The sequence below is a fragment of the Cherax quadricarinatus genome, chromosome 93 (genome assembly GCF_038502225.1).
Source record: "Cherax quadricarinatus isolate ZL_2023a chromosome 93, ASM3850222v1, whole genome shotgun sequence".
Lineage (NCBI taxonomy): Eukaryota > Metazoa > Arthropoda > Malacostraca > Decapoda > Parastacidae > Cherax > Cherax quadricarinatus.
Genome location: NC_091384.1, coordinates 2,793,778 through 2,806,277, shown reverse-complemented (window position 1 = coordinate 2,806,277; position 12,500 = coordinate 2,793,778). Strand labels below are relative to the sequence as shown.

Sequence of the window (12,500 nt, the reverse complement as noted above, 5' to 3'; positions counted from 1 at the left end):
TAAACAGAAATTTCGACACCACACTAACCTCTTGAATACTATATCTCATTATTTATTTACCACAACTGAAATTTCGACACCACACTAACCCCTTGAATACCATATCTCTTTATTTATTTACCACAACTGAAATTTCGACACCACACTAACCCCTTGAATACTATATCTCTTTATTTATTCACCAGAACTGAAATTTCGACACCACACTAACCCCTTGAATACCATATCTCTTTATTTATTTACCACAACTGAAATTTCGACACCACACTAACCCCTTGAATACTACATCTCTTTATTAGTCCACCACAACTGTGCACAGAATCATCAACTGATCATCACATGTTCAGAAAACGACCAACTGTTCATCACTTCTCTTCATGAAATGGGATTTTTCACTGTATCGTGAGTGTTTTTCTAGGTAACGTAGTTAACGTTGATGCAGTCAAGTATCAACACTCATCAATGGTGAGTCAATACCCACAGGGGGTTGATGAGGGAAATACTTGATTAGAAAAGGACTTTTAGCCTGCTGTATCTCTCTTTTCACCTATTTAGAGACATAAACAAATATATTTCTATCTCCAGTTTAGGTCCTCTTCAGTAGATCTACTGAAGAGGAAGTCGAAAGGCTCACACTGGCTCATTCGTTCTCTCTCCACATTGAGGTTCGTGGTTCGATCCCTGGTACGGGTAGAAATATTGGGCGTGTTTCCTTAAGACACCTGCTGTCCCTGTTCACCTAGCAGTAGGTAGGTACCTGGGTGTTAGTCGACTGATGTGAGTGGCATCCTGGGGGACAAAATTAACCTAAGTTGCGGGAAATGCTTTGCATAACCAGGGACTTTCTAAATATGTCGTTGATGTCAGCTATGGTCTGTATAAGTTGCATCACGTACTGGTAGAAATAAAAATTATTATTATTATTATTGTTATTATTATTATTATTATTATTATTATTATTATTATTATTATTATTATTATTATTATTATTATTATTATTATTATATACCTCTACTGTCGAGTAGGTAATGTTTAGTCTCTTCCTTCCTTACAGAAGGAGTATGAGGAGAGACAATCACGGGAGAACAAACTCAGTGTTATTATTATGGGCACTGATGCCGTCTCCAGGGGTAACCTGAAGCGCAGTATGCCTAAGACCTTCCAGTATCTCACACACAGCCTCAGAGCCATTGATCTTCAGGGTTTCAACAAGGTGGGAGACAACACCGACCCGAATTTGATTGCTGCATTGATGGGGCTCACCACTGAGGAGTTCAACAAACACCCTTGCCATCCCAAGAAAAGCTCAAAGCTCGACGATTGTCCTCTTATCTGGAAAGAGTTCTCTGAGGAAGGATATGCTACTGCTTACGGTGAGGACGCTCCCTGGATGGGCGTTTTTCACTACACCCAAATTGGGTTTGTGAAGGAGCCCACTGATTACTACAACAGGCCGTATTTTTTCGTTTCCGAGAGGGAAATCAGCCATAATGCCGATCTTGGAATGTCTAATGGTAAACTGTGTCAAGGAAACAAGCTTAGTATGGGTGTTATACACGAGTATTCTCTAGCTGTAGCTGAGACCTTAGAAGACCTTCCTTACTTTGGCTTCTACTGGACGGCATCTCTCACACACGACTACCTCACCATGGCCAAGGCTGCTGATGAACCTTCACTCTGGTACCTACAACAACTTAAAGCCAAAGGCTACTTCAACCACACGATCCTCTTCTTCATCAGTGATCACGGTCAAAGATGGGGGAGCTTCCGTTCTACCTACGCCGGCATGCTTGAGGAAAGACTGCCCTATGTTATGATCGTTTTTCCTCCGTGGTTCGAAGATAAGTATCCCGAAGCGTGGCACAACCTGAGGACCAACACTCGAAGACTCACATCAACGTTTGACATCCATGCAACACTGATTGATATCCTGAAGCAAGCGTATGAAGACCTATCTGTCGAGTAAGTTCATGCAGATATATACATTTTCTTCTCTGTATCTCCTTTCTTTTTCCTGAGTTTAAGAGTGTGTTTATATTAGTATGGGAGATTTAAACATTTAACGCGTGTTTCACCAGACCCAGAGTGTCATCCCACGGTCAAAGTCTATTCCGGGAAGTGCCTTTGAGAAGGACTTGCCAAGATGCCTCCGTCAGTGATCACTACTGCGCCTGTCAGTCCATGAGTCAATTAGACGCCGGGGATCAGCGTCTCAAGACAGTCGCAGAGTTCATAGTGAGGACTCTGAACTCTGGCCTCCTGGCCTTCCCAGAGTGCGCCCAGCTTCAGCTGGTTAGGGTGAGTACCTGGCTGAATATACCATGAATACTGATAGATGTTTATAAAACAGATCTATTGCTTGTAAAAGGCTTTATCGAGTCCATAGAAAATACAACAGATTGTGATTGTAAATGTGATTGTTTGTAAATAGGAGAGAGAGAAGCTTATGATGATGTTTGGGTCCAACTTGTACCATTTACAAGTCTGACTTATGCATGTATTGTTCCAGTAATGTGATTGTGCCTTATTGTACATTTCAAGATTGTACATTGTCTGTTCCATTTGATGACTAGTGTTATGCTAACAGCTGTACATTCTACAGGTACATGTACAAGGTATAAAGACCATAGCTGACATCAATGACATACTACTGTATAAACAGCCGCTTGTTATGCTGAGCATTTCCCGCAAATTAGGTCACTTTTGTTCCCAGGATGCTGCCCACACTAGTCGACTAACACCCAGGTACCTATTTTAATGCTAGGTGAACATGGACAGCAGGTGTCTTAAGGAAACACGTCCTAATGTTTCAATCCGTACCGGGGATCGATCCACGGACCTCAGTGTGTGAGCTGAGTGTGCTGCCAATGGAGCTAAGGGACACCAATGTCTCCCTCATTCTCCTGCTACAATAGGTATCCTTGCTTCCAGTTCATGTGATGTTCGTGTGTATTGCGGTGTACCACATGTGTACGTCGTGTATTGTTCATTCTGCTTGCAAATTTAGTTCCACCAGTCAGGTGTCCAAACTCTGGCTGTTTCACCTATATAAACGCGACCACACCCCCCTAATGGAATGCTGTAACTCTCGCTGTTACTCTGTTCCTGTCCGGCTGGGGTGCCCTAATGTATTCCTTAATTAATAGTCTTTTAGATGATGTGCACCACAATACCAATTTTAGCTTTCAGTTTATTGAGGGCGTAATGTCAGCCGCTTTCTGTGCCCAGTGTAGAATCAATTGGAGATGAGCGCTGGTGTTTTCTATGGGATTGGTAAGGAATGGGGCATTGATTGGTAAAGAATGAGGCATTGGTTAGTGAAGAACGAGGCATTGGTTAGTAAAGAACGAGGCATTGGTTAGTTAAGAATGAGGCATTGGTTGGTAAAGAACGAGGCATTGGTTAGTAAAGAACGAGGCATTGGTTAGTTAAGAATGAGGCATTAGTTGGTAAAGATCGAGGCATTGGTTGGTAAAGGTCGAGGCATTGGTTGGTAAAGGTCGAGGCATTGGTTGGTAAAGGTCGAGGCATTGGTTGGTAAAGAACGAGGCATTGGTTGGTAAAGGTCGAGGCATTGGTTGGTAAAGATCGAGGCATTGGTTGGTAAAGATCGAGGCATTGGTTTTGAAGGACAGGATATCATGCTTGAGAAACATTAAAACAGCAAAGACTCACTACAGATGTTTGTTGACGTGGATAATACACCCGCTGGTGCAGACCTCGAGGCCTCACAGAGAGACAAGAAGAAAATAGCCTTCGATGAAGCCTCTTGCTATTATGTGTCCCCAGTAAGACAAATTATGGAGTAAGGTTCTTGTGTTGACAGTCTTTCTGAAGACTTTATATTGGATGTTATTAATTATACTTGATTAAGAGGATACCAAGAAACAGTATCCATCCTTCTTCTTCTTCCTCTTCTTCTTCTTCTTCCTCTTCTCCTCCTTCCTCTTCTCCTCCTTCTTCTTGTTCCTGCTGTGTCCTTTCAAGGAAGGTTCCTTGATGCTGGTGAGAGGCCCTTGATCTAAGGAGGTGGATCTCCGCTCCAGATCCTCAAAACAAACCTGAATGCCTTCCAATCCCCCAGAGTGAGGCATGATCCCCTACGGGTTTAATGCAGCCTTTTATGGGTGTGTGAATATCATTCACTGAAATCATGAAGGAGTTCACTGTTCCAGATTTCACTGTTCCAGATATCACTGTTCCAGATTTCACTGTTCCAGATTTCACTGTTCCGGATTTCACTGTTCCAGATTTCACTGTTCCAGATTTCACTGTTCCAGATTTCACTGTTCCAGATTTCACTGTTCCAGATTTCACTGTTCCGGATTTCACTGCTCCAGATTTCACTGTTTCAGATTTTACGAGGACAAATGGGCACAGCAACGAACTCTACCTCACCGAAAAAACAAGAATCTGTCTCAGTAACGTACAGCGTTGCCTTCGTTACCAACCCAGGTACGTTACTGTCATTGTTACCAGCCCAGGTATGTTACTGTCATTGTTACCAGCCCAGGTATGTTACTATCATTGTTACCAGCCCAGGTATGTTACTGTCATTGTTACCAGCCCAGGTATGTTACTATCATTGTTACCAGCCCAGGTACGTTACTGTCATTGTTACCAGCCCAGGTATGTTACTGTCATTGTTACCAGCCCAGGTATGTTACTATCATTGTTACCAGCCCAGGTACGTTACTGTCATTGTTACCAACCCAGGTACGTTACTGTCATTGTTACCAGCCCAGGTATGTTACTGTCATTGTTACCAGCCCAGGTATGTTACTGTCATTGTTACCAGCCCAGGTATGTTACTATCATTGTTACCAGCCCAGGTATGTTACTGTCATTGTTACCAGCCCAGGTATGTTACTGTCATTGTTACCAGCCCAGGTACGTTACTGTCATTGTTACCAGCCCAGGTATGTTACTGTCATTGTTACCAGCCCAGGTATGTTACTGTCATTGTTACCAGCCCAGGTATGTTACTATCATTGTTACCAGCCCAGGTACGTTACTGTCATTGTTACCAGCCCAGGTATGTTACTGTCATTGTTACCAGCCCAGGTAAGTTACTATCATTGTTACCAGCCCAGGTACGTTACTGTCATTGTTACCAGCCCAGGTATGTTACTGTCATTGTTACCAGCCCAGGTAAGTTACTATCATTGTTACCAGCCCAGGTACGTTACTGTCATTGTTACCAGCCCAGGTATGTTACTGTCATTGTTACCAGCCCAGGTAAGTTACTATCATTGTTACCAGCCCAGGTATGTTACTGTCATTGTTACCAGCCCAGGTACGTTACTGTCATTGTTACCAGCCCAGGTATGTTACTGTCATTGTTACCAGCCCAGGTAAGTTACTATCATTGTTACCAGCCCAGGTATGTTACTGTCATTGTTACCAGCCCAGGTACGTTACTGTCATTGTTACCAGCCCAGGTATGTTACTGTCATTGTTACCAGCCCAGGTACGTTACTGTCATTGTTACCAGCCCAAGTTCGTTACTGTCATTGTTACCAGCAAAGGTACGTTACTGTCATTGTTACCAACCCAAGTTCGTTACTGTCATTGTTACCAGCCCAGGTACGTTACTGTCATTGTTACCAACCCAGGTATGTTACTGTCATTGTTACCAACCCAGGTACGTTACTGTCATTGTTACCAACCCAAGTACGTTACTGTCATTGTTACCAACCCAGGTATGTTACTGTCATTGTTACCAACCCAGGTACGTTACTGTCATTGTTACCAGCCCAGGTATGTTACTGTCATTGTTACCAACCCAGGTATGTTACTGTCATTGTTACCAACCCAGGTATGTTACTGTCATTGTTACCAGCCCAGGTATGTTACTGTCATTGTTACCAGCCCAGGTATGTTACTATCATTGTTACCAGCCCAGGTACGTTACTGTCATTGTTACCAGCCCAGGTATGTTACTGTCATTGTTACCAGCCCAGGTAAGTTACTGTCATTGTTACCAGCCCAGGTATGTTACTATCATTGTTACCAGCCCAGGTACGTTACTGTCATTGTTACCAACCCAGGTACGTTACTGTCATTGTTACCAGCCCAGGTATGTTACTGTCATTGTTACCAGCCCAGGTATGTTACTGTCATTGTTACCAGCCCAGGTATGTTACTATCATTGTTACCAGCCCAGGTACGTTACTGTCATTGTTACCAGCCCAGGTATGTTACTGTCATTGTTACCAGCCCAGGTATGTTACTGTCATTGTTACCAGCCCAGGTATGTTACTATCATTGTTACCAGCCCAGGTACGTTACTGTCATTGTTACCAGCCCAGGTATGTTACTATCATTGTTACCAGCCCAGGTACGTTACTGTCATTGTTACCAACCCAGGTACGTTACTGTCATTGTTACCAGCCCAGGTATGTTACTGTCATTGTTACCAGCCCAGGTATGTTACTGTCATTGTTACCAGCCCAGGTATGTTACTGTCATTGTTACCAGCCCAGGTATGTTACTATCATTGTTACCAGCCCAGGTACGTTACTGTCATTGTTACCAGCCCAGGTATGTTACTGTCATTGTTACCAGCCCAGGTAAGTTACTATCATTGTTACCAGCCCAGGTACGTTACTGTCATTGTTACCAGCCCAGGTATGTTACTGTCATTGTTACCAGCCCAGGTAAGTTACTATCATTGTTACCAGCCCAGGTACGTTACTGTCATTGTTACCAGCCCAGGTATGTTACTGTCATTGTTACCAGCCCAGGTACGTTACTGTCATTGTTACCAGCCCAGGTATGTTACTGTCATTGTTACCAGCCCAGGTACGTTACTGTCATTGTTACCAGCCCAAGTTCGTTACTGTCATTGTTACCAGCAAAGGTACGTTACTGTCATTGTTACCAACCCAAGTTCGTTACTGTCATTGTTACCAGCCCAGGTACGTTACTGTCATTGTTACCAACCCAGGTATGTTACTGTCATTGTTACCAACCCAGGTACGTTACTGTCATTGTTACCAACCCAAGTACGTTACTGTCATTGTTACCAACCCAGGTATGTTACTGTCATTGTTACCAACCCAGGTACGTTACTGTCATTGTTACCAGCCCAGGTATGTTACTGTCATTGTTACCAACCCAGGTATGTTACTGTCATTGTTACCAACCCAGGTATGTTACTGTCATTGTTACCAACCCAGGTATGTTACTGTCATTGTTACCAACCCAGGTACGTTACTGTCATTGTTACCAGCCCAGGTATGTTACTGTCATTGTTACCAGCCCAGGTACGTTACTGTCATTGTTACCAGCCCAAGTATGTTACTGTCATTGTTACCAACCCAGGTACGTTACTGCCATTGTTACCAACCCAGGTACGTTACTGTCAGTGTTACCAACCCAGGTACGTTACTGTCACTGTTACCAAGCCAGGTACGTTACTGCCATTGTTACCAACCCAGGTACGTTACTGCCATTGTTATCAACCCAGGTATGTTACTGTCATTGTTACCAACCCAGGTACGTTACTGTCATCGTTACCAACCCAGGTACGTTACTGTCACTGTTACCAAGCCAGGTACGTTACTGTCACTGTTACCAACCCAGGTACGTTACTGCCATTGTTATCAACCCAGGTATGTTACTGTCATTGTTACCAACCCAGGTATGTTACTGTCATTGTTACCAACCCAGGTATGTTACTGTCATTGTTACCAACCCAGGTACGTTACTGTCATTGTTACCAACCCAGGTATGTTACTGTCATTGTTACCAATCCAGGTACGTTACTGTCATTGTTACCAACCCAGGTACGTTACTGTCATTGTTACCAACCCAGGTACGTTACTGTCATTGTTACCAACCCAGGTACGTTACTGTCATTGTTACCAACCCATGTATGTTACTGTCATTGTTACCAACCCAGGTATGTTACTGTCATTGTTACCAACCCAGGTATGTTACTGTCATTGTTACCAACCTAGGTACGTTACTGTCATTGTTACCAACCCAGGTACGTTACTGTCATTGTTACCAACCCAGGTACGTTACTGTCATTGTTACCAACCCAGGTACGTTACTGTCATTGTTACCAACCCAGGTATGTTACTGTCATTGTTACCAACCCAGGTACGTTACTGTCATTGTTACCAACCCAGGTACGTTACTGTCATTGTTACCAACCCAGGTACGTTACTGTCATTGTTACCAACCCAGGTACGTTACTGTCATTGTTACCAACCCAGGTACGTTACTGTCATTGTTACCAACCCAGGTACGTTACTGTCATTGTTACCAACCCAGGTATGTTACTGTCATTGTTACCAACCCAGGTACGTTACTGTCATTGTTACCAACCCAGGTACGTTACTGTCATTGTTACCAACCCAGGTACGTTACTGTCATTGTTACCAACCCAGGTACGTTACTGTCATTGTTACCAACCCAGGTATGTTACTGTCATTGTTACCAACCCAGGTATGTTACTGTCATTGTTACCAGCCCAGGTATGTTACTGTCATTGTTACCAACCCAGGTACGTTACTGTCATTGTTACCAACCCAGGTACGTTACTGTCATTGTTACCAACCCAGGTACGTTACTGTCATTGTTACCAACCCAGGTACGTTACTGTCATTGTTACCAACCCAGGTACGTTACTGTCATCGTTACCAACCCAGGTACGTTACTGTCATTGTTACCAGCCCAGGTACGTTACTGCCATTATTACCAACCCAGGTACGTTACTGCCATTATTACCAACCCAGGTACGTTACTGTCATCGTTACCAACCCAGGTACGTTACTGTCATTGTTACCAGCCCAGGTATGTTACTGCCATTATTACCAACCCAGGTACGTTACTGTCATCGTTACCAAGGTAATGGATACACTTATAATTATTATTATTGTACAATAAACTAATAATAATAATAATAATAATAATAATAATAATAATAATAATAATAATAATAATAATAATAATAATGATGATGATGATGATGATGATGATAATGACTAATACTTGGGTATGACCATGACTCAGGTGGGGCTGAACTTGAAGGTACTGTCAAGTACCACTCACGACAGTACCAGATAGTAAGTGACGTGTCGAGGATCAACCAGTACGGCAGTGACAGTCACTGTATCACTGACCAGCTCTACAGGAAGTATTGTTATTGTCGTGACCTCATGTAGAGGCAGTGACAGTCACTGTATCACTGACCAGCTCTACAGGAAGTACTGTTACTGTCGTGACCTCATGTAGAGGCAGTGACAGTCACTGTATCACTGACCAGCTCTACAGGAAGTACTGTTACTGTCGTGACCTCATGTAGAGGCAGTGACAGTCACTGTATCACTGACCAGCTCTACAGGAAGTACTGTTACTGTCGTGACCTCATGTAGAGGCAGTGACAGTTACTGTCTTACTGTCCAGCTCTACAGAAAGTACTGCTACTGTCGTGACCTCATGTAGAGGCAGTGACAGTCACTGTATCACTGACCAGCTCTACAGGAAGTACTGTTACTGTCGTGACCTCATGTAGAGGCAGTGACAGTCACTGTATCACTGACCAGCTCTACAGGAAGTACTGTTACTGTCGTGACCTCATGTAGAGGCAGTGACAGTCACTGTATCACTGACCAGCTCTACAGGAAGTACTGTTACTGTCGTGACCTCATGTAGAGGCAGTGACAGTCACTGTATCACTGACCAGCTCTACAGGAAGTACTGTTACTGTCGTGACCTCATGTAGAGGCAGTGACAGTCACTGTATCACTGACCAGCTCTACAGGAAGTACTGTTACTGTCGTGACCTCATGTAGAGGCAGTGACAGTTACTGTCTTACTGTCCAGCTCTACAGAAAGTACTGCTACTGTCGTGACCTCATGTAGAGGCAGTGACAGTCACTGTATCACTGACCAGCTCTACAGGAAGTACTGTTACTGTCGTGACCTCATGTAGAGGCAGTGACAGTCACTGTATCACTGACCAGCTCTACAGGAAGTACTGTTACTGTCGTGACCTCATGTAGAGGCAGTGACAGTCACTGTATCACTGACCAGCTCTACAGGAAGTACTGTTACTGTCGTGACCTCATGTAGAGGCAGTGACAGTCACTGTATCACTGACCAGCTCTACAGGAAGTACTGCTACTGTCGTGACCTCATGTAGAGGCAGTGACAGTCACTGTCTTACTGTCCAGCTCTACAGAAAGTACTGCTACTGTCCTGACCTCGTCTACAAGACCAGCTGAACCCTCCTGCCGGACGTACCTCCACACCACCCTGACGGGTTTAACGCTACGTCAAATTATTAAAATGATGACAATAATAACGATAATAATAATAATAATAATAATAATAATAATAATAATAATAATAATAATAATAATAATAATAATAATAATAATAATAATCTCTGTCTAGTTATCTTCACTTGTGGGGTTAGAAGCCATGGCTTTGAAGGGGCATGAGTTGGAGTTTCATCTGTATATGTGGTCACAGTGGTGGCCCATGTTAGCCTTCCAAGGGTGTTGAATTACAGGGTGTTCCAAAATAATATACCCAGTTTCAAAGCAGACTGCTTTGAAAATGGGTACATCAATTTGAAACACCCTGTACACCTTATTGGGCGGCTGTTATTGTAGCCAGGTGGCCTGGTTGTTAACGCACTCGCCCGGTGTTTTACGACTCAGTTGCCGAGGGCTCTAACCCCACTGGAGCTGTTATGTGGCTTGCTACTTGCAGGCAGCAACTGTCTCAGTGATCAATGTTAAGGTGGTGGCTTAGTTCATTCTTTGTTCAAGGTTCTTGTTGACAGGTACGTGGTGTGTGTGTATGTGAAAGAGAGAGAGAGAGAGAGAGAGAGAGAGAGAGAGAGAGAGAGAGAGAGAGAGAGAGAGAGAGAGAGAGAGAGAGAGAGAGAGAGAGAGAGAGAGAGAGAGAGAGAGTCACCCCTTCTTGACGGATAAACATACACACAGAAAATGCAGTGGGCGTTCCCCCTCTGGATCGTCACACTAACTCTCTTGTAACAGGAATCCTCCCCTCCCCCAACCACATCTCCCTCCCCCAACCACATATCCCTCCCCAACCACATCTCCCTCCCCCAACCACATCTCCCTCCCCCAACCACATATCCCTCCCCAACCACATCTCCCTCCCCCAACCACATCTCCCTCCCCCAACCACATCTCCCTCCCCAACCACATCTCCCTCCCCCAACCACATCTCCCTCCCCCAACCACATCTCCCTCCCCAACCACATCACCCTCCCCAACCACATCTCCCTCCCCCAACCACATCTCCCTCCCCCAACCACATCTCCCTCCCCTACTACATCTCCCTCCCCCAACCACATCTCCCTCCCCCAACCACATCTCCCTCCCCAACCACATCTCCCTCCCCAACTACATCTCCCCCCCCCCCACCACATCTCCCTCCCCCAACCACCTCTCCCTCCCCCAACCACATCTCTCTCCCCCAACCACATCTCCCTCCCCCCAACCACATCTCCCTCCCCAACCACATCTCCCTCCCCCTAACCACATCCCCCTCCCCCAACCACATCTCCCTCCCCCAATCACATCTCCCTCCCCAACCACATTTCCCTCCCCCAACCATATCTCCCTCCCCCAACCACATCTCCCTCCCCCAACCACATCTCCCTCCCCCAACCACATCTCCCTCCCCCAACCACATCCCCCTCCCCCAATCACATCTCCCATCCCAACCACATCTCCCTCCCCAACCACATCTCCCTCCCAAACCACATCTCCCTCCCCCAACCACATCTCCCTCCCCCAACCACATCTCCCTCCCCTACTACATCTCCCTCCCCCAACCACATATCCCTCCCCCAACCACATCTCCCTCCCCCAACCACATCTCCCTCCCCAACTACATCTCCCTCCCCCCAACCACATCTCCCTCCCCCAACCACATCTCCCTCCCCCAACCACATCTCTCTCCCCCAACCACATCTCCCTCCCCCCAACCACATCTCCCTCCCAAACCACATCTCCCTCCCCCTAACCACATCCCCCTCCCCCAACCACATCTCCCTCCCCCAATCACATCTCCCTCCCCAACCACATTTCCCTCCCCCAACCATATCTCCCTCCCCCAACCACATCTCCCTCCCCCAACCACATCTCCCTCCCCCAACCACATCTCCCTCCCCCAACCACATCCCCCTCCCCCAATCACATCTCCCATCCCAACCACATCTCCCTCCCCCAACCACATCTCCCTCCCCCAATCACATCTCCCTCCCCAACCACATCTCCCTCCCAAACCACATCTCCCTCCCCCAACCACATCTCCCTCCCCCCAACCACATCTCCCTCCCCCAATCACATCTCCCTCCCCAACCATATCCCCCTCCCCCAACCACATCTCCCTCCCCAACCACATCCCCCTCCCCCAACCACATCTCCCTCCCTCAATCACATCTCCCTCCCCCAATCACATCTCCCTCCCCCAATCACATCTCCCTCCCCCAATCACATCTCCCT

At 45.7% G+C, this 12,500-nt stretch overlaps 1 protein-coding gene across 3 annotated transcripts in view; it reads left to right on the top strand.

Moving 5' to 3' along the window:
- The window catches only part of LOC128703436 (uncharacterized), a 26,413-nt gene extending 15,221 nt beyond the window's left edge, over positions 1 to 11,192 (top strand). For 2 of the 3 annotated variants that reach the window (XM_053798091.2, XM_053798089.2), the window contains exons 6-9: positions 1,055 to 1,962; positions 2,079 to 2,298; positions 4,356 to 4,455; positions 9,025 to 11,191. In XM_053798091.2, coding sequence (XP_053654066.1) covers positions 1,055 to 1,962; positions 2,079 to 2,298; positions 4,356 to 4,455; positions 9,025 to 9,176 — 1,380 coding nt within the window. In that variant the 3' untranslated portion in view covers positions 9,177 to 11,191. Of the gene's footprint in view, positions 1 to 1,054; positions 1,963 to 2,078; positions 2,299 to 4,355; positions 4,456 to 9,024 lie in introns of all 3 variants that reach the window. The other variant, XM_053798090.2, reaches the window with a different exon arrangement.
- The last annotated feature ends 1,308 nt before the right edge of the window (positions 11,193 to 12,500 follow it).